This window comes from Heterocephalus glaber, unplaced genomic scaffold (assembly GCF_053883595.1).
Source record: "Heterocephalus glaber isolate CG9 unplaced genomic scaffold, H.glaber_assembly_v1.0 deba00001579, whole genome shotgun sequence".
NCBI classification, from domain to species: domain Eukaryota; kingdom Metazoa; phylum Chordata; class Mammalia; order Rodentia; family Bathyergidae; genus Heterocephalus; species Heterocephalus glaber.
Window position 1 is genome coordinate 7,314,534 of NW_028258360.1, and position 23,177 is coordinate 7,337,710.

The following is a 23,177-nucleotide window of genomic DNA, read 5'->3' on the forward strand; positions in this document are numbered from 1 at the left end:
GGAGGGGCCGGGACCCAGGGCTGTGGTTAGAGCATCAGACCAGGACCCCGAGGCATGGACCGCACCCTCGGGCGCTTCTTCCTTCCTCATGGAACAAGGAATATAGAAAAGCAGATGGCCAAAAATATAAGTTTAAAGCTTTTAAATTCAGGACTTGTATGTGTAACAGAAGCATCATAAGGAAAAGAGACACTAAATGCTGCATTTAATAACCATTAACAAAATTATAAATAATTCCTGATTATTTAAAGAGACTTCATCTCAGCTGACACTTTCAAACATTTACAAAACCCAAGGGGGATTTAGCTTTTGTATGGGTAGTACAAATCCTGTTTCTTTTGTCCAGTACTGGAGATTGAACCTGGAGCCTTCACTCTGTATCACATCTTTAGCTCATTTTTTTCAGTTTTTATTTTGAGGCAGGGTCTCACTAAAGCCACTAAGTTGCCCAGGCTGGGCTCCAACTTGCGATCCGCCTGCTTCGGCCTCCTTGAGTGATGAGATGACCAGCATGTGCCACCACACAAGTCAGGGGGTGAAAGGGTCCTAAAATTCAGGATGGGCATTTTTTCTGGAGCGTAGCGGAATCTCAGCGTTGTTTTAATTTGCATTTCTCTAGTGGCCAATGATGTTGGACATTTTTTCATGTATTTATTGACCATTTGTACTTCTGAGAAGTGTCTATTTTTGTTGCCCTTTTTTGGGGATGTGTCTTTTAACCCAAAGGGTCTAATTTTTTGAATTCTTTATGTATTCCTGATGTTAGTCCTCTGTCTGTGGAACAGCTGGTAAAAACAATCTCCCATTCTGTGGGTCATCTCTTCACTCTGTTGCTTGTTTCTTTTGCTGTGCAGAAGCTTCTTAATTTGATATGATCCCATTTAGCAAATGGGAAGGAAACCAAGACACAGAAAGAGCAGGGAGAGAGGGGAGGGAAAGGGATGAAGAAAGAATAAAGACGCGTGGTGCACGCATGCCAACTTCCCAAGAGGAATGTAATCATTACGTACCCCAAACATGGACTAATAAAAACGGACGTGAGCAAAGAGCGTGGATCCACACCTGTGGAAACACAAGAGCCGGACTCAGGGTCCTGCGACCCCACATCAGCTTGCAAGGGGTGGACACAGAGGGGAAGTGGCTGCCACGCCTGGTCTGTCCCTAGCAGAAGTTCTCTGAACAAAATCCGCCCTCCCTGGGCGGCAGCCGATCATGAGCACCGAGCAGCTAAAGCATTTACTGAATTCTTCTGAGGCTGACAAAACCAGGCAGCGAAGAGTCCTTGGGATCAGGCACAGGAGTCTGAGTCTCCGACCCTCAGAATCGCAAGCCTTTCCGGTCAGAGAAAACCGTGGTAAGTAAATGTGTGGAACTGGAAGGAGCAGCGCCTTCTCTTCTCACTGAGGAGCTGCTGTCTCTCAGGATGCAGAATGAAAACAACTCCATTTACTACGTTTTGTTAAAGGGAGGTGTTCCAGCGGCGAAGGATCAACGTCCTAGATGACGCCTCTGCGGGGAGTGGGCTGGGGTCTCTGCATATCACCCTGCACCCCTGGGGGAGCCCGGTGCCTCACGCCTGCCACCCATGGCTCAGCCCCTGGGCCAGGGGCTAGGCAGCGGGCCTGCTTCTCTTTGGGGTTGCATCTGCTCCTCTCTGAGAACAGGAGACACCTCGTTCCCTGTGGGCTAGAGGGGATGAGAGAGAGCCTGCCCCTGCTCACGGGGAAAAGCTGGGCCCATCCGTCCCTGTGAGTCCTCTAAGGACTGAGCCAGTGCCCAGCAGGGGCAGCAGGGCGTCTGTCACTCCGGCCCAGAGTCCACTGGTCAGGGACACTGGTCCTCCGGGTGGAGGGCACCATGGAAGAGAAAACTGCTGTAGAACCCGACCCTCCAGCTCCCAGCAGCCCGGGGCGCATGGCCAGGGGCTCAGGCCCACAGTTCAGAGCAGCTTCGTCCTGAGGGACGGGAGCCCCGGAAGGGACAGCGAGGGACACCAGGCTGGCAGGGCTCATCGAGGCAGGGCTCCCGGGGGCCGCCTCCACTCTCCACACCTCCCCTCTGCTGCTCTCCTCAGTAACAGTCCTGATGACGAAGAAAGGGCTTCCAGAGAGCTGGAAAGTAGCTAAGAGTACATGCTGGCACCAGGTGTCTTTGGTTTCCCGGGGTCCACACAGTGTCCGGGGAAGGCAGCGATCCCCCGAGTGGGCTGATCCAGACACCGGGCCACAGGAGGAGAGCTGCCAACCACAGCCTTCACTCCATGCATCCACTCCAAAAGCCTGGCCTCAGGCTGGGTGTGGGGTACACACCTGTCACCCCAGTGCTCCAGGAGGCTGAGGCAGGACGGTTACAATGGCAAGAACAGCCCAACAACTTTCCGACTTAGCCAGATCCTGTCTCGGAGTTGAAAAACATAGAAGAGAGCTGTGGCTGGGGCTCGGTGTGAAGGCCCCACTGACAGCCCTGGTGGGACACGCAGGACACGCGCCTGTGCCCAGAGTCCTCATGCCAGTCCGGGCCCAGCCGCAGATTCCGACTGAGCCCCAGTCCGAAGGGAAGGTCTTTGAGTCCAGGAGCAATGCCCGGTGCTCTCTGTGGAGGTCAGATAGGTGAATACGTTGCACCTCCTGTGTGCTGAACTTCTCCTCGGAACTCAAGAAGACAACCATAAGCCTCCTTCCACCTTCTTTCTCCCTCCCCTTCCCTTTTCGCTCCCCCCAGCAGAGACACCACAGGAGCAATGGGTCCAGCATCGAATCTGAAATGACCACTGTCTCCCTGGTCCTGCCCATGCCTTGAGCCACTCCCTGACCTGCCACCTTCAGGGGGCAGCACTGAGCTACATCCCCAGTCCCTCTTTAAAATTTTTATTTTAATTTTGAGACAGCATCTTGCTAAATTGCCGAGTTTCCCAGCCTGCCTTAAACTTGCAGTCCTCCTGCCTCAGCCCGGCAGAGTCCTGGGATGTCAGGTGTGCACCATCATGTGCTGCTGGGGCTGTCTCCTGATGGATTTATCCCTTTAGAACAGTGAGGCCAATGGATAAGTGATCCAGGAATAATTTGATAAATTTCACATTGAATACCCAAACACGCCCCTCTGCTTTAGAGGTGTTTGGTAAAGTCTGGTATACCAAGGGTGTTCTCATGTTTCTCCACACTCATAACCATGCTTAGCCTTACAAGTGGAAAACTATCCATGCTGCGATTCCGCCCACAGGGTTGGAGGCTGCTGTGTATTTCGGCCTTCAATGGAATAAGAAGAAGCCTGATGGTGGCCACACCACTGTGGCAAGGGATCTCACTGTCCTCATCACGTGTCTTCAAAGCCAGGCTGCCCTGTCCTCCCTCTCTTCCTGTGTCTAAACTACACAGTGCTTAGAAATACACAGAAAGCGAGTGCTGCTGTTAGTCCTTTGTGGAAAGAAGGAAACACTGTTAATGGGAAATAATCAGACTGTTCCTGAGCTTACTGCAACCCATACGCACACATCTGCACACACACACCTGCACACACAACCACACAATAACGCAGGCAAATGTCTCTCTGTGCTCTTACGTTTATTTAAGACAACGTAGCATTCTCAGAAAAGATACCGGGACACAAACTTGCTCCTAGTTTGGAGCAGCACATTCTCGCCTTCTTCATGGCCTGGTCTGCAATGCATATTGTGTACTAGCTCAGTAAAGCGGGCAGATGCCCCTCCTGCCGGTCGGCGTGAGTTGTGCAGTGATGCTAACACTTTGCCCCCGGAATCACAGAGCTCAGACTGGGACTCGGGGTCCTGCAGACAGCCTGGCACTGAACTATGCCCAGATCCGTCTGGGGATCCGGGCTCCCACCCGGGCCTGAGCGAAGTTGCTAGCTGCATCTTCAGGATGCAGGAGTGAGGTGGGCGACCACACACAAAGCAGACCCCAGAGAGCCCCGGTGCGGCCGTTACCTGTGCAGATGAAGCTGGAGAGGCCCCCGTAGATGACCTCGTCGTTGTCGGGCAGGATGAACGGACACCGCGTCTGCACCTCCAAACAATATTGCTTGCAAGGAATTGTCTTTCTGCAGTTAAACTGCGTGACTTCAAAGTACTGGGAACAGAGCCAGGCCTTGTAGACGATCTGGAAGTTGAAACACAAGAGAGGAGAGAAGAATCAGACATGTGGAGAGAGGACAACGGTTCTACCCGCGAGGGAGGCCGGCAGCTGCTGGGGTTTCGAGCTGGGCCAAAGCAAACCCCGCTGTGAGATAGCATTGCGGAGGAGCTGCAAGCGACAGAGGGGGGCCCAGGCCTGCTGATCAGGCACCTACAGAATGCAGGAGACAGCCTGGCGTCTCCCTTGGTGGAGCTCATGGCAGAAAGCAGCGGACCTAAGCAGGGCCGGAAGCTGCCTAACCAGGGAGATGGAGGTGAAAGTCACCGTGACCCTTGCACAGACTTGTCATTCACTGCAGGGGAAGAAGGCTCCCGAGTTTCCAGGCCACAGCTGCAGTGACGCACCAGGGACACTAGAGGGCGCCAGGTCCTTTACGACGGGGCCGAGTCCGCCTCTCCAGAGAGAGAAACAAGAACCAAGCTTGCACAAGGATGACTCCCAGCAAAGGCCCTGGAAACCGCACCCAAGGCCCAGGAACACCAGCAGAGATCAGACAGCCTGCTGTGCTGCGCTGACTGTGCAGCGGCTGGAGACCCGCACTCGGGGCCTGGCCTCCGCCTTCCAGGCCTGTGCTCTCCACGGGCAGTGTCAGGGTTACAGAAAGGCAGCCTCTGGGAGTCAGCACGGAGGCCGCAAGATAAAGAAATGGCCCAGCCCAGTCTACATTCCGAGAAAGTGGCGACAGGAGTCTGCAGCATGGATCACTGGCGGCCAGCGATCTCTTTGCTCCGCGTGCTGTGAAGGCTTTGGCTCCTGGGTCAGTGGGGTTCAGAGAAGCCCTGTCCGTTATGCTCATCTCCTTAGGCATGCACCGAGAGGCCTGAGCACTGGCAGTAATCGCCAGAATCACACCTGGGTGTAACGCACTTCGGGTCCTCTGAAGCGTTTTCCATGCGGTGCCCAACATTTGCCTAGTCCTCAACTCTTAGTGACACTCGGCCCAGGAATCGTAAGTACTGGAAATTAGTGGAAAGTCCAGAATTTGAACCCATGATCTGCAGAATCACAAAGCCCGTGTTCTTAATAGTTCCCGAATGGCTAGTCTACAACTCCTTCCAAGAATATGGACTCGCAAGGAGCTCTGGATGCATCTGCAGATCACACGGAACTGTACACCTTGGTCAAAGTCTACTGATATATGGGGGCATGTATTAAATTTTATTAACTTCTTGTTGGTTTCATCAAAACGAAGGCTTATCCTTGGATCAAGGTGCCTCCAGTGAGGTAAAACGGTGTAAATGTGAAATTCAGATGTAATTTTAGAGAGCCAATATGATTTTTTTGCTAAGTAATCACTCATACAGTTATATATACATACTGTTCTTATAGGTCTTTGGGATGGTCTTCACCTAAAAGTGCACACTGAGAAATTGCATCAGAACATAAAGGTTACAGTAGCCATGGAAACACTAATGATTCCTGTATTTGACCTGGAAGAGGTGGGCTGTGGGTCTGCACCATGCAGCCCTAGGTAGCTGTGGTGGTGGCTCTGCCACTCCATCAGAAAGAGGCTGAAAGCAGCAGGTAGAAGTGAAAGGAAGACGGTGACCAGCTTAGCGACCAGCATAGACAGGTGGGCGGAGAGAGAGGTCCCTGGCCCCCTGGAGCCCCACTCCGTCCAACCCAGGCCATGTCTGCCGGTGACCGGCCGGAAGGTGAGGACCCCTTGCCACTTGCCATGCTCACAGCGACCAGCTTAGTGACCAGCTTAGCCAGGCGTGCGCCTGCAAACTCCTCCCACACCCTGCGGCTCTGGCCTCCTGCCTCTGCTGCTACCTGGTTCTACTCTACAAAGGCACAGCGGGGCATAAAGGGCCTTGTCCTGAGCTCCAGAGGATAGAGGAGAAATGAACAGCAGATACAGGCCCTCTCTCAGGTTCCTTGATGAAAACTGAAGCCCACTGGAAAAGTGAAGAGAATCTCTGCAATAAAGGGACACCAGACCACCTTACTTGGTGAGTTGGAGGGATCATCACCTCCCATTGGAACCTGGACTATCTTCAGGGGAAAGGCAGCTGGAATCTGCAACAGAACCTTGTAGAGTTCAACCCTGCAGAAGGATAGGGAGCTCAACTTGGGACTAGCAGCCAGAAATCTGCCTGAATTTCACAGGTCTGTGACTGGCTTGCTGAGACTCATTGACTTGTATCTGCACACGGCTGCCCAAGTTGTCTATTGTGACAGCAGAGGCATACCCTGAAGGAGGCCCTTCATTTTTATTTTTTGTCATTTTCAAAATTATTTTTTTGCTATTTTTAATTTTTACTTTTTTTCTTTTTCTACTCTTTTCAAGTTTTTACTTTTCTTTTTTCTTTCTTTTCTCTTTCCTTTTTCTCTCTCACTCTCTTGCTGTCCTACATTTTTCTTCATCTCCCTTTTTGTTCCTGTTCTGGACCTAATTCAGATTTCTTCTTTATTTTTCTTTTCTCCTCTTTTTCCTTCTCTCACCTGTGTCCTCTGGCTGCACTGTTAACCTTCCACTAAATTTCTACCTATCTTTCCCTCCCTCTCCAACTCCTAACTCCCCATCCCGAACAGAAAGTTGCTATATTGAAGAGTTTATTCACTATAAACATAAGTTGGGTTGGTCCTCAATTTTGATTTAATTCACACAGTTAAAAGTGATAGATTAATAACTACCACAAATTGTCATTTTCTAAGATGTACTTGATGCTATGGTGTTGCTCATTGTATCACTTGGGCTAAGGTGTTGTGATTGATCTAATCAGTTGTCCTTCCTGGTATAGTGAAAATGAGACAGACTCAGTCATTAGAGACTAAAAATGTAAAGCCCAGCTATATCTGGAAGACACTTCTGAGAAGCAATCATTTCATAAGGGTTCTAAACACAGGCGACAAAGATACTTACAATAAGCAATTTCAAAGTATCAACCCAGGAATTAAACCAAGGACAGTACCAAAAACAAAAATGAGAAGACATTTAAGCAAGGCACAAACTCAGACTTCCACCCCACAAAAAGCAAATCCTGGGGAAAATGAGGTGGAAAAGTCTGATAATCAACCACCTGGATACCCTGAACTGATAACACAGGAAGTAACAAGACAGATGAATGAGGCCCTAGAAAAATTCAAAACAGAAATAATTTCCCAGATAACTACAGAGATGGTGAGCAGAGTGAAAGACATGATTAGAGAATCTAGAACAGAAACAGATAAAAAAATAGATGAGCTCAGAAACATACTGGAAGCCATGAATGCCCAGCATAAGAAAGAAATGGAAACCATGAAACAGATTCAAACAGATATCCAAGAGATTAAAAACTCCAATGAAAGTATGCACAGCCGATTAAAGGAATGTGAAGATAAAATGTCAGATATAGAAGACAGGATTGTGGTTAATGACCATGAAAACAGATATTTCTTAAAAATAGTAAGGGACCATGAGAAATGAATCCAGCAGCTGCTAGATGATGCAAAGAAGAATAACGTAAGACTGATAGGAGTCCACGAAAAAGCAGGAGAAAGTACAATTGACGTTAAAAAAAACCTGTTCACAGAAGTAATAGTGGAAAACGTCCCAGACAGAGGAGGAGAATTGGACATACAGATAAGTGAGGCATATAGAACTCCAATTAGGCATGATCAAAAAAATATCTACACCTAGACATATAATAGTCAAGATCCCAGAAACACAACAGAAGAACAAAATCCTATAAGCAGTTAGAGAAAAGAAACAAATCACCTACAAAGGAAAGTCCATCAGAATCACAGCAGACTTCTCAACACAAACCCTCAAGTCAGGGAGAGCCTGGAGTGAAGTATTTCAAGCCCTAAAAGAAAATAACTTTCAACCTAGACTGTTGTATCCTGCAAAATTATCTTTCATAATCGATGGGGTAAATTAAACATTTCCATGACGAAGAACACCTGAGAAACTTCATGAACACCAAACCAGCACTCCAAACAATTCTAAACAATATCCTAGAAACAGACAATGAAGGTCACAACTCCATGAGGCTCAACAGAGGGAAGCCACCAGGCAAGGGAAGAAACTAAACAGAAAGGGGGGGAAATAAAGCATAAAAGAGCCAACAACAGTAAAACATCATGACAAGGATGAGCCAATATCTATCAATTATAACCATCAATGTTAATGGCCTCAATTCACCAATCAAAAGAAATAGGCTGGCAGAATGGATTAAGAAGCAAAATCCAACAATATGCTGTATACAAGAAAAACACCTAACTCAAAAAGAAACTCATAGACTGAAAGTAAAAGGATGGAAAAGAGTTCTCCACACCACAGGACCACAGAAAAAAGCAGGGGTAGCAATCTTATTTGCAGACAAAGTAGACTTCAAACCAAAACTAATTAAGAGAGACAAAGATGGTCATTACATCCTTGTGAAGGGAACAATCTAAGAGGAAGAAATGACAATCATAAATATATATGCACCAAATATGAATGTCCCCAAATATACAAAACAAATATTAATGGACATGAAAAACCAAATAAACACTAATACACTTGTAGTGGGGGACCTCAATACACCAATATCACAAACAGGCAGATCATCTAGACAAAAATTCTAGAACTGAACCAAGCTATTGAACAAATGGACTTAATAGATGTTTACAGAGTGTTCCACCCCACAAAATTAGAATACACATTCTTTTCAGCCGTACACAGGTCATTCTCCAAAACAGACCACATGCAAACCCATAGGGAATGTTTAAGTAAATGTAAAAGAATTGAAGTTAACCCCTGTATATTATCAGACCATAGTGCAAGAAAATTGAATATCAATAGCATAAGAAACCAAAAAAACCCCACAAGCACATGGAAATTGAGTAACACCCTCCTGAACAACCAATGGGTCACAGAGGAAATTAAAGAAGAAATTAGACAGTTTCAACAAGTAAATGATAATGCCAGTACAGCATATAGGAATCTATGTGACACCATGAAAGCAGTTATACACAGGAAATTCATAACAGTGAAAGCCCATATTAAGAAACAGAGAGAACTCAAATAAATAACCTAATGCAGAACCTCAAGCTCCTAGTAAAAGAAGAGCACAATAAACCCAAAGCTCGTAAAAGAGAGGAAATTAAAAAGATCAGAGCAGAAATAAATGCAATGGAGACTAAGTGAACAATACAAATAAATTAATGAATCAGAGTTGGTTTTTCAAAAGAATAAATAAAATCAATAAACCTTTAGCCATACTTATCAGAAAAAGGAAAGAAAAGGCTCAAATTCATGCAATTAAGAATGTAAAAGGTGAAGTCACAACAGATCCAGCAGAAATCCAGAAGACCATCAATAACTACTTTGAGAACATGTATTCTAATAAAATAGAAAACACAGAAGAAATGGACAGATTCCTTGATACATATGAATTGCCAAAGTTAAATGAAGAAGATATAGAAATTCTAAACACCCCAATTACAATGAGTGAAATTAAAAATGTAATAAAAAATTTACCAACAAAGAAAAGCCCAGGTCCTGATGCCTCTACTGCTGAATTCTACAAGACATTTAAAGAAGAACTATCGCCATTACTATTTAAACTCATCAAGGAAATCGAAAAGGAAGTAATATTTCCAAATTCATTCCTGGAAGCAAGTGTTACTTTGTTTCCAAAACCAGGGAAAGACCCAACCCAAATAGAGAACTACAGGCCAATCTCCCTAATGAACATAGATGCAAAAATCCTCAACAAGATACTGGCAAACAGAATATAGAGGGTCATCAAGAAGATTATACACCCTGACCAAGTTAGATTTATCCCAGGGATGCAAGGATGGTTCAACATGCATAAATCAGTAAATGCAATACACTATATTGACAGAACCAAGGACAAAAACCATATGATCATCTCAATAGATGCAGAAAAAGCATTCAACAAAATCCAACACCGATTCATGATAAAATCGCTACAGAAAATTGAAATAGAAGGTCTTTATCTCAACCTGGTTAAGGCTATCTATGAAAAACCAACAGCCAACATCATACTAAATGGTCAAAAACTGAAAACTTTCACACTAAAATCAGGAACAAGACAAGGACGCCCACTATCACCACTCTTGTTCAATATAGTTCGGGAAACATTAGCCACAGCAATTAAAAAAGAGAAAGAGATAAAAGGAATAAAGATAGGAAAGTAAGAAGTTAAACTGTCATTATTTGCTGATGATATGATAGTTTACATAGAAAACCCAAAAAGCTCAGCCAAAAGACTTATAGAACTAATTGACAGATTCAGTAGAGTAGCTGGATACAAGGTGAACACTCAAAAAACAAATAATAACCTTCTTATACACAAGTAACAAACTCACTGAGAGAGAAATTAGGGAAACAATTCCTTTTATAATAGCATCCAAAAAATTAAATATCTAGGAATCAATCTAACAAAGGAACCAAAAGAACTCTATACTGAAAACTACAGCACTCTGATAAAAGAGATCAAAGAGGATTTAAGAAAATGGAAAGACATCCCTTGTTCTTGGGTAGGAAGAACCAATATAGTGAAATTGGCCATACTTCCAAAACTTCTATATAGATTCAATGCAATGCCAATTGAAATCCCCACAATATACTTCACAGAACTAGAGAAAACAATACAAAACTTCATTTGGAACCAGAAGAGACCTAGAATAGCAAGAGCAATTCTAGGCAACAGAGACATAGCAGGGGGTATTACAATCTCCAACTTGAAACTATACTACAAAGCTACTGTGATAAACACAGCAAGGTACTAGCAAAGAAACAGACCTGAGGATCAGTGGAATAGATTAGAAGATGCAGAAATAACTCCAGACATATTCAGCCACCTCATCTTTGACAAAGGAGTGAACCACCCTCATTGAAGAAAGATAGCCTATTTAATAAAGTGTTGGAAAAACTGGATTTCAACTTGCCAAAGATTAAAACTAGACCCATACCTATCACCATGCACTAAAATAAGATCACAGTGGATTAAAAATCTAAATATTAAAACAGAAACACTAAACTTGCTGGAAGATAAACTAGGTAGAACTCTTGACAATGTTGGCATAGGAAAAGACTTCATGAACAAAACCTCCGTAGCATGGGAACTAGCAGAAAGAATCAACAACTGGGATCTCATCTTATTAAAAAGCTTCTGCACTGCAAGAGAAACCATCAACAGAGCTAAGAGACATCCTACAATGCAGGAAAAAAATTTTAGCAGATGTACCTCAGACAAAGGACTACTATCTAGAATATATGAAGAACTGAAAAAAATTAGACCCCCTAAATTCAAAGACCCAATTCAAAAATGGGCATCTGAAATGAACAGATGTTTCTCAGGCAAAGAAGTAAAAGCAGCAAATAAACATAAGAAAAAATGTTCAACATCACTGGTCATTTGAGAGATGCACATGTAAACAACACTGAGATTCCATCTCACCCCACAAAGAATGGCTGCTATTAAGAAATCATCCAATAACAAATGTTGGTGGGGTTGTGGGGAGAAAAGAGCCCTTCTCCATTGTTGGTGGGGGTCCAAACTGATGCAAACACTATGGAAATCAGTATGGAGATACCTCAAAAAACTAGGGCTAGAGGTCCCATTTGACCCAGCTATTCCCCTGTTGGGTATCTTCCCAAAAGAATTAAAAGAATCATACCACAGTGATATATGTGCACCCATGTTTATAGAGCCACAGTTTGTAATAGCTAAAGCTTGGAAACAACCCAGGTGCCCATCAACTGGAGACTGGATAAAGAAGATGTGGGTTTTTTTTTTTTATAAAATAGAGTACTACTCAGCCATAGAGAATGAGAAACTAGAGACATTTATAGCTAATTGGATGCATATTGAGGCCATACTCTTAAGTGAAATAAATAGGACACACATGTGTAAATACTGAATAGTTTCTCTAGTGTGAGAAACTGAAAGTGTAAATAAGGATTAAAATGATTAAAATGAATAATTGATAATTTGAAATAGGAAGAAAAGGTCCAAAGGGGTAGGGGAAGTGGGAGGGGTAGGGGAAAGGAAAGAAGGGAATGGAAAAATTATGAGAAAAGGAAAAAATGGAAACAAAGTCTTTGTAAGTAGGGAAGGGAGTACAGGGAATGGGGAAAAAATAAGAACCAAGATATATCATGTACAAGTAGAAGCACCCAATGATAAATGTAAATGTATTGTATACCTAAAATGTACCAATAAAAGGATTTAAGGGAAAAAAAAAAAAGAAGTAAAAGAAACGGTCCCCTAACCATGCCATAGGGCTAAAGATTGCAATGAAGATGTTTTCACAAATACTAATGGGTGTTAGTGTCCTATATGGTGAAGATGGCATTCATGATACAGACTGAACTTCTTCAAAGGGGGGTCTGAATTCCCTCTGAGGGGCTTGGTTTGAATCACCTGTATTAGGTACTAGAGGCAGTTGAGGGTGTTTAAATAGACAGATCTAACAGTAAAATTCCATTAAAGAAAGAGACCACATTTCTGGGGTTCTCAAGCCTAGGGTTGTCTGTTTTCCTTTACAGAAAAACCTTCGGTAATTCTAGAAAACTGTACATGCTGTCTTCACTCTACTGCTTGTTGGCATTTGTACAGTTATTCGTGTTAGAGTGGTTTGTGGACAGCAAGTCACATCCTGTAGCGTGAACTCATCTTCAGAGACTTTTCCTCTCTCAGACAATGGAATGTCACACACTGAAGTCCTGGGGACACACACATCCCTGCTTCCACCTTTCCCCACTGCATGGCTCTACAGGGACCCTAGCTCAGCTACTGTTATGGTTGAGGTCTAGATGTCTCCCAGAGTCTCGTGTGTGTGTGGAAGGTCACTGGATCACAGGCACTGTGCTCATCAGTGGATCCATCCATGGATGAGTTCAGGGCTGAGTGTGCTGTGAGGAGGTCGGGCCTGGCTGGAAGAGGTGGTCACCAACAGCTCCCCACTTCTCTCTCTCTCTGAGTCCTGGCTGCCATTGGGTGAGCAGCTTTCCTCCTCTACACCCCTCTGCCATGATGTTCCTGCCTTGGAGCAGCCAACCATGGACTGAATTCTCTCAAATGTGAGCCAAAAAAACCCCTTCTCCTCCTTTATGTCTTGGGTATTAGATATTTCATCCCAGTGATGGGAAAATGACTAATATGGTGGTATTTCTTGTGCAGGATTTTTACTAAAAACTAGTAAGTGAGGAAAGCTGTTTCCATAAACACCAGGTAGAAGTCCTGGAGGAAAGCAGCTATTTCTTGCTTAGTTGCCAGTGGAATCGTCTGGATCTTACACAGGGTGGCAGTGACCTCCGGGTATGGTCCCCTGCCCTTAACACTGTGATCAACCCACTGACTTTTGAATACCCAATCAAGAGCTCTCATTCGAGTTTTGCATGGTCTAAAATTTTAGTTCTGGGCATAAGACATGTCAGAAAGCACTGGAAGAAACGGTCTGAACCAAAATAAATTATGAAGTACAGATGAGAAATGTTTTGTTACTTAAGAGTTGAAGGCTGAGACACAAGTTTTATATGACTGAGGATTTATTGTTATCTACACAGGCAGATTTGTGATAAGAGAGACAAAACATTGGCTAAAATATGAGTGAACCAGAAAAGAGTTGCCTAGGAAGTAAGGAGATTCGCTAGCCTTAAGAGGATTACTTGAAAAGTAAAACTCCTGCTGAGCAAAGATCTGGAAACTGTCATGTGAGGAAGAGAGAAAGAGTGACAATGAACTGTAACTGGGAGACAGACATGGGGGTGCGGAACCTGGCTGTCCTTGTCAATATCTCAGGCAACTGCTGTGGGATGAGGATGAGGTAAAGACAAAGAAGATGGAGCAGAGACCAGAGCCAAACTGGGAAACACTGGCATAATAAGGAAGAGCTTTCTTTCCGGGGAGACATGCTGAAATAAAGGGGGCCTCTTCTGAAGCACTGACTTCCCTACAGCTGGCACAATGCAAAGAGATTGAGATGTTTCTTGTGAAAATACCATCTGGCTTGGGAGGTGAGAACAACAAAAGGGTGCAGGATGCTTCCCACATGTTTCTAGAAGTTTCTGAAAGAGGGACGTTGATAAAGTTAGATGGTTTGTGGTTGCACAGAGCTACAAGGAAAAGCAAAAAGATTGATTTAAAAAAATACTATGGGATTTTCAAACAGAAGCACATAGTGAAAAACAGATACACTGTCTTATGCCATAAAAATTAACATAAGGAAGCTCAGAGACCATTGTTTGCCATGGCTTTACCCTCATATACAGAAATATCGAATAAACCACTTCTCTGTGCATGGCGTATGGGACAGATAATTCAGTGGCACTAATAACCACTGAAGCACAGAACAGGCATGAGTGGGGGGCTCCTGTGATGGTGCCCAGCCTTGCTGAAGACTTCCTTCAGAAACACTGAACACATTAGGAGACGGACGTCCAGAGATCTTGTGGGCTCAAGGAGTGGCGGTCACTTCTCTGGGCAGCTGGACCGAGACTGTTCTCATCTTGAGCACTCAGCTCCAGACACCTCAGGGAGTGCTTGGGCAGGGGGAGCCAGGAGTCCAACTGGATCCCAGAGTCCCTGTGGAGCTGACTGTCATGGAAACAGCCTAGCGGGGCCTCTGGAGTCTCAGGTGGGACTTGGGGCTGGGAGAACCGGAGGATGGGGATGGACTGAGAGCCTGGGTCCAGATGGCACCACCAGAGGCCTGGGAGAGGATCAGTGTGTCATTTGAGGGCATCACTTATTTGTTGCTCCTATCCTGCCATGGGTGATCAAAAATATGGTGAATGTTTACATTAAAGAAATTAAAGACGCCTTGCCTTTAATTCCCCTCAAAGCACTCCCCTTGCTTCTAACACACTTGTCCCATTGTTATTGTCATTTCCTGCAGAAGCTCTGGAGTCCTCTTTCCTGAGTGTCTTTATCTGCACTGTCCTGGCTGCCTCGATGTCCCAAATCGATTCAACATGTTTCCTCTGCATGATCCTCTTGACTTCGGGAAGAGCCACGAGTCGCACAGTGCCAGATCCGGTGAACGGGTGGATGAGGACTCAGCACAATGCTCTCAGGAGCTGCCTTTCCATTGGGTGGTGCTCACAGGGCATTTTTCTCCAGATACACAGAGCAAGGCAGCATCCATCGTGTTCTCGATCACACCTCTTAAAGACACTCACAAAAGAGGACTCCAGAGCTGCTTCCGAATGTGCGTGAATGATTGGACAAAGGTGCTCAAAGCCACGGGACTATTATGCTGCCCCGGCCCCAGCCTCAAGTCGGGGCATGTGGAGCCCTGCTCTGCTGCAGGAAGGTGCAACAGAGGCTGGGGACACAGGGTGCCAAGAGGACTGGGTTGTGACAAACAGGACAGGCACTGCCAGTGACGATCCCCACACTCCCGTGACAGGTCTTTCCCTCTCCTGCCTCTAGACGAGTCCCTGGGAGACGGCCAACCACAGCCGCCTCCGATGAACATTTTCCACAGAGAGCCTGATTCCCGTCCTTTTCTTCCCTTCCGCGAAATTCATATCTGTATTTTAGAGCCAGGTGGCAGATTCAGATGGTAAATATCTGTCACCCCGCTGGGGAAAAATAGCATGGTGGCTGCAATTTTGATTATAAAGTAAAATATCAGGCGGTACAAACCATTGTCCTCTTCAGGCCCGGTGGCGGTGGTGTCCCCTGTTCCCATGCATGAGTAAGGACTGGCTTCTCACTGCTGCCCCCAGGTGGGTACATTTTACAGGTCCACACTGTGTGGTCTGAGACAGCAGGTGACATGCTTGGCCCTGCTGCAACAGCACCAGCCTCCTGGGCCACCGTCCTTCGGCAGCCAGGTGCTCAGCCCTGACCTGACACAGCTGGGGGATGACTCCCCTGCCCTTCTGAGCCCCTGTGCATGTGCAGCTGCCCTGTGTGCCATGCCTGAGACTCAGAGCCAAGGCACACCGGGGACAGAGCCGGCTGCCAGGAGTCACCGGGCGGAGGTGCTGGGCACAGACTGCACAGGGCAACAGGCTTCCTGCCCTCCTGACAGAGGCCGCCCTTTCCCCGGGTGACCTGCATGGGGAGGGGACAGGGAACCAGAGCAGTCTGCAGGTGTGGGTGTGTGTCCTGCACTCAGGAGAAGACGCCCTGAAGGCAGTCGGAGGCTCTGTTGCTCTCACTGTGCCCCCAGCTCTGAGGCCCCCGGATGCTCCAGCTGCCCTGGCCACGCTGGCCATGGTGCACGCCGGCTGGCACTGCTTTCCTTCCGGAGTCAGCAGCCCCATGGAGTGACGTGAGCTCTCCCAGCCTCCGAACTCCCTGCCCTCACCTTCTCTGCCTGCCTCTGTCTGTGGTTGCTGTCAGTTTTGTTTCCTTGCTGCTCCCCAAATGTCAGTGTCCCTTACGGTTCTGTTCTGGGCCTCTGTCTATTCCTAAGATTTGATTGTCCTTAAAATAGAGACTCTTAGATCTTTATTGCCAATCTCTCTCTCTCTCTCCCACCTCCCCACCCCATCACTCTGGCCTCTGATCTACCTGTAATCTCACCCGGTACACTCTAACATCTCAGTTTCTACCAAATTCTACCTGGAATTCACCATCTTCTATTTGAAGAAAAGCAAGAACCGAGAACCAGGACTGAGCCCCAGATGTCCCCTCTGTTTCTGCCACAGCGAAATGGCCGCCAGTCCTAGGGGACCCCTGCACCCCCCGAGACCTCTCTGGCCCTGGACACATCTTGATTTCTCCTGACGCTTCCATGTGGACCCTGCTTGTGTGCTTTCCCCATGACGCCCTCCCCTGGGCCCCACTAGCAGTGATCTCCGTGAGCCCTCTCTCTCTCTCTCTCTCTCTCTCTCTCTCTCTCTCTCTCTCTCTCTCTCTCTCTCTCTTTCCCCCCCAGCCCACTCTCTCTCTCCTCCATGTTCAGTCATTCAGGCCACTGTCCTGGGCAGCACAGAGGGCCAGCGTGGCAGACAGAGGGTCCTCCTGTCCTGGTCCTGCTGAGCTCCCCAGTCCTTAGGCTCCAGGCTTTTCCTTGAACAGAGCTCTCCTGCAGGTCCCCAAGGGCGTGGCTCTGTGTGTGACCCTGCCCCTCCCCTGCAGCAGGTACCTGAGTGGACCCTGGGGCATGGCTGGGGGGACAAATTACGTTCCAGAGAGAGCCAGTCCCCTGATCCCTACCTGCCCCAGACAGGGCTGCTGGCACAGCTAGAAATGAGCACTACCGTGACAGTGACTGGGGACTCAGTGACTGGGGACAGGGACCAGGCTCCAGCTCCTCGGGGTGGGAGGAAGCGTTTCTGTGAGCTGCCACATCAGGTTGCCAGGACAGGGCAGTGTGGGGAGGAGCCCTGGTGGGCATGGAGAGGAGGAAGGAAGGAAGGCCAGGAGAGATAAAGATAGGAAGCAGAGGCAGGAAGATCAGGGTTTTTAAACTGTACTTCTAGGAGGAGCTGCAGCTTCGGGACACAGCAGCAACCCGAGCCCTTCTCCCTCCCAGGAACCCACGAAATCCCTACTCTCACAGATCAGTGCGCCTGCACTCGGGTGACACTTCCTCCCTGACCACCCTCAAGGACACAGCCCCTACGTGGGCAGTGGGTCTCAGCATCACACACAGGGAGACGGTTTGCAGAGGACACAGCCTCTGGGCGGGTGATGGGACAGACAGCATTCCGGTTCAGTGCATACTTCTCATTTCTGCCCAATAAACCCCTTTATGCCTCCTAGCATCTTGTCCTGAAAATTCTTTTCCTGTGACAAGAGTGAGTGAAACCGCAGCTTAATCCCACAGTGAGGCTGGGCTTGGGACCTCCTCCAAGGATGATGCTGTCCCGTGGCACTTGTGACAGGGTGTCCTCTCATGGCCATGGTGGACCGAGGTGCATCCTCTCCACAGCCTTTGTGCCAGATGGAACGAGGCAAGAATCACAAAAGCACTGGGGACACGGTGTTAGTGTAGGCACAGAGTGCTGGCAACAGAGGGCTGCCCGGAGCCTGGCCTGCATAGGCCAGGATGAAGGGCCGGGATCCTCCTGGAATTCCCAGCTCTAAGAGGCCAGCAAGTGAGCATCACCGTAGAAATCTTGTTCAGGGCTCCACGACTCAAGTGAGTCGAGCATGTTGAAAAGGGGATAAAAGGTGAGGAAAGTCAGTGCTGTGAAGAAGAAACAGGTAAGTCTCAGGTAAGAAAGGGTAGTTCTCTGCAGACGAGGAGAAGATGCATTCACCTCAGAGAGGTGAGGGGGCATGTGTCAGCTTCCTTATTTTGCAGGGTTCACACAGGAATTAAGGGAGGCACTGAATGATTAAAACCTGAATGGGAGTTATATTCCGAGTTCTATATACAGAGTCTGCCAAATAAAATGTATACACACTTCAGGAAAATGACAAACTTGCATAAATATTTTAATGCTAAATTTATTGAGATATCATGAAAATCCTAATGTGCATATGGACAAACTAATGTCCAGTGTGTTTAAAAATATTTATACAAGTTTTACCTTTCTAAAGTGTGTATACATTTTTAGTAGACTATATCTGTCTGATGAATATTCACAGTAGAACTGTAATAAGTAATCAGTAAATTCACCATAAAATGAAGAAATATTAATTTTTTAATAAAATGAATAGAATGGGACTTAACTGCTTCACTCAATAGAAAGTCTAAGGAAATTTAACACATAGCTGTCATATAGCCTGTTACAGCTTGTGCCTAGATGTTCCCCCCAAAGCCTCATGTGGTCACAGATAGGGCTTTGCAGAGGTGGCTGGATCTAGGGTGTGTGAATGTGGATTAAGGGTGTGATACTGAGATTAAGGGTGTATGGTACTAAATTAGTCCCCTGATTGGAATTAGCATAGTTCTGGGTGTGGCAGAATGGATTTACAAAAGACAGAGGCCCCACCCTGGGTGTGGGTGGCACCACTCAAAAGCCTTGCTGCTACTGCTTCCTGTCTGCCCTGCTATGGACTGTTTCTCCTCTGCAATCTCCCTCTGCCACACCACCCTGCCTTGGAGCCAGCCTGCTATGGACTGAAACCTCTACAGACTGTAAGCTGAAATAAACCTTTCTTCCTTTAACTTTTGGTGTGGGGTATTTAGTCTCAGCAATGAGAGAAACTAGTCAAGACATAGCCCAAAGTAAAGGAATGGAATCCTGATTCTCATCATCTTGATTGGCTTGAGAGATGACTAGAAGATTGGTAAAATACAGTTCTAGGTGTATCTGGGTAGGTCAAGGGTGAGTGTCCTTGGGAACTATATCTGGTCTCTGGTTGGTCCTTTACTCTCTGCCTCACGCCCTGCTGTCTGCTTCCCAGGCACCATGAGGTGAGCAGCTTTCCTCTTCTAAGCCATTCTGCTTGATGGTCTCCCTTGGAGTCAGCTGACCACTGACTAAAAACACTGCAACCTTGATTCAACATAATCCTTTCCTCCTTTAAGTTCCATATATCAGGCATCTTGTCCCAGCAGCAAAAAGCTGACCGATACAGAAATTATGGAATAAAAAAGTATAATCAATTATCTAAATCTGACAATTTTACATAGACACATATCAATGCCCTCAGTAGATGATTACATTTTCTGCTTTTTTGCCATATTGCCAGGATACTTCTCTGCCAATTACACATGATTGCAACCCTACTTTACCCATGTCAGATCCTCAAGAATTTCCAATGGAAACAACACTAATCCATCTTTGCTCAGAGCAAGAACACCCACCACCTCGGTTAGTGGGCACTTAGCATTCTTCACTGCTCTCACTGACCCTATCATTACAACAAGCAGCAGCTAACACTAAACCCCCTTTAGTGTCTTTAGTGTTTTCCATGTTTCTCTAATGTGTCCTGGAAACCACGAGCAGGCTCAGGGGTAAACAGAAGCCCCTCTTGGGGTCCAAAGGAAGCCAGCACCTCAGAAATGCTGTGGTGTGGTGGGTTCGTGGCTCTCGAAACAGGGCATTTATTTAAATCTGGTCTCTATTACTGTTAGACAAGCGCCAGTGATCCTACTGGAATTCACAGCCTTAAAAAGTCGAAGTGAGCACTTCAGTACTCCAGTTAGAATAGTGTGTTGGAGCCTGTGACCGGAAGCAGACAGAAGACGTCTTCCCTGGGGCCTGGCTTCATAGATAGTGTTCAAACTCCCTATGAATACGGAACACATTACTGAGAGCGAGGTATGGGCCTGACAGTAAATACAGACTCTTGGGAGCAGTGCCGGAGTACAGGAAAAAGCTTCATTATGAGACACTTTCCTTGGCATCAGAATACAGCAGGACAAACATGAAGAAGGTGGGTGAGGCATGGCCGGCCGAGTGGCACTCAGGTGAGCTCATGGCGCAGAGCAGAATTGGGGTGACCAGGACCCTGCAGGTGTGTGGGGAAGAGGAGGGAGGGAAGGACTCGGCCAGGACAAGGATGACAAGAGAGGTTAGTGTGATGGCCGGCTGCATTAAAATGTGCTTTTGTGTACCCCAAGGTCAGGTGTGAACAACCATCACTCAGGGGACTTTCAGTGTGGGTGTTGGTGCATCGCAAGAAACGTCTCTTCCGGGCTGGAGTCTGGGTCTCCAAACACTTTCATACATCCTGCATAGCTCGGTAAGAGGCCTCTGCAGCTGATATGCACACGTTTCTCTGCAGTGAGAGGTCGCAGTGCCCGTGATCTTACTAACACAGCTTGAAGTACTGTGAACTGTTTATAGAAAAGAAGCCCAAACTTTACCTGGTAAAAGGATTGCCCATCCCCGGAATGAACACCCTCCTCTGCTCAAAAAGCCTGTTGTGGGCCAGGGATTTAGCTCAGTGTTTCCGCTGCCTGCCTCACAAGCTCAAGGTCCCCAGTTTGATCCCCGGTACCAAAAATACAAAAGCCTATGGTTCTGGTCCTAACCCTTAAACACTACTCATCAAACACTCCTAGTACCCTCTGTGTCCATTTGAAACCTCAGCGTATTTCCTTTACACAAGTTAGATGCACTACTTATAAAGCACACAAATGAGCTGCTAGATAATGTGTCTATTGTAAAAGAAGCACGAAAACATGAGGTTCGGAGTGCAAGCACTGGTGTGTACACCCTACCTCTGAGAGGCCTGGCATCAGTTCAAAAGCAACCTTAAACTTCTTACGTGGTGAAATAAGTCACATGATTTGTCAAATCATGTTGCACAAACATTTAAAACTGACTACTTGCCTGAAATATGTAAGCCGATTTTAATGAATCTTATCTAACTGACTAGATAAAAATAAAAATCACCAAGAAGGAAAGCTGGTCTGTCTTTTCTCAGCCATGGATACCCTCCTGGCAGCTTGGCTGGAGGCAGGTCCCAGCCAGGGATTCGTGAATGAAAGAGTGAGTGAGTGAATGAGCGAGTGCATGAATGAAGGACTGAGTGAATGAATGAGTGAGTAAGTGAAAAGCATCTAGACCTTGGCTGAAGTGGAAGCCGAATGCCCACGGCTTACACAGGGTACGCAAGTGCTTCTTGTTCCAGCTGGTGGAATCCATTTGCTGACCAATCTTGGGTCATTCTCTTGTTATTATTTCAATGTGAAAGCCAAGAGCATCCATGTCCTCTGTAACATTTTTATCAAGGCCATTGATAAAAACTGGGCTGAACAATTTACCATTGTGCTGCCTCTGAGTAGGAACGATAGTGGTGAAATTTGTTGTTTTTGTTGTTGGTATGACTTAGCAGTTTCTAGAGCCAAAATAAGATTTAAATGTGCAACTGCTGATAATAAACTTACTGGGATCATTCTGCACCAACCGTGTTATGCATGTTTGTCTAAATTTGTCTGCATATATGTATTCAAATGATTTGTTGAAAATTCAATCAAGATACATTTCTGGTAACTCATTTTATGTATTATTACACATTTCACCAACTTTTAGGAACATCACAAAAAGGAAACATGTTTCTGTATTTTGCTCAGTAAATACTGAGATTAAAGAAGGTGTTTTTTGATATTTTAAGATAATGTAACTGCCCAAGAAATCAAAGAAAGTATCTTATCTTCCAACGATAAGACAGACTTCCTCACTCTTGCAAATTAAGGGGAATGGGAAGGTTGAAAAGCAGGATTTGAATTCCCCCCTACACGTTCCTTTGTGGGAGGGGCATCCTGCACACTAAGCCTGGGGTCTTCACATGGAGCTATGCCCACACGATTCCCCTCATCCATCTTGAGGCAGGGTCTCACTAAGTCACTGAGTTGCCCCAGCTGGGACTGAACTCGTGACCCTCTTGCTTCAGCTTCCTAAAATACTGAGAATGGAGGCATGTGTGACCACATCTGGCTCTCCCTAAAATATTTCTGAAGACAGTTTTTAAATTAACAGTGTTCATTGTGTTCCACTCACTTTCTGTAGTCTTATCCTTGTGAAATCAGTAAAACACAATGCCTTTCCTTTCCCCCAAGTGTGTGGTGCATTTCAGGGAAATATGGATTTCAGGTTTTTCAGAGTTAACTCTAGAAATCAACCCACACTCAATGGCCCTTTGACCCATCGATCAAATGTTCTGAGAAGAACAACTCTGGGAAAGGAGACAATTATTGTTTCCCTTATGCAGAAATGAGAAATATGTCACTCTCTGCCTATCTGTTTCACCCTGAGCTTAGCATCCATCAGAAATATATTCTAATATAAAATAACACATTAACATAATACCGTAATCATTATTCCAAACTATATTTAATGGAATTCATAATCATTAATAATAAAATTAGTAGCAGCTCCAGAGGGCAGCTTTGGAACACCCAGCTGACTGGTGCACTGTTTGCAATGACTAGGCATATTGCAGATTTATGTTCAGAAGGAAGTCAGAAAAATGGCGCGGAGATACGGAAGTACGCCTATATTAGATCAGAAAGCACCTCTGCAATTACATAAAGCTGGCATCATAACATCTGGACATTTAATTAAAAAATTTTCTGTTTTGAGGGTACATGTTTATATTCAATCAATAAAATATGTCATTGCATATATTAATGATACTTCCATTTTTTATATAAGATTTATAAGAGCAATCCAAAGCAATGCTACTTGGCAAAAATGGCCATTCAATTTGTAACCATGCCATG

The 23,177-nt window shown here is 45.9% G+C and overlaps 1 protein-coding gene across 2 annotated transcripts in view; it reads right to left on the bottom strand.

Moving 5' to 3' along the window:
- Nucleotides 1-23,177, bottom strand: part of Nalf1 (NALCN channel auxiliary factor 1) — a 577,257-nt gene that overhangs the window by 19,011 nt on the left and 535,069 nt on the right. For both annotated transcript variants that reach the window (XM_004858563.4, XM_021239416.2), the window contains exon 2: nucleotides 3,944-4,115. In XM_004858563.4, the coding sequence (XP_004858620.1) occupies nucleotides 3,944-4,115 (172 nt within the window). The remainder of the gene's footprint in view (nucleotides 1-3,943; nucleotides 4,116-23,177) is intronic.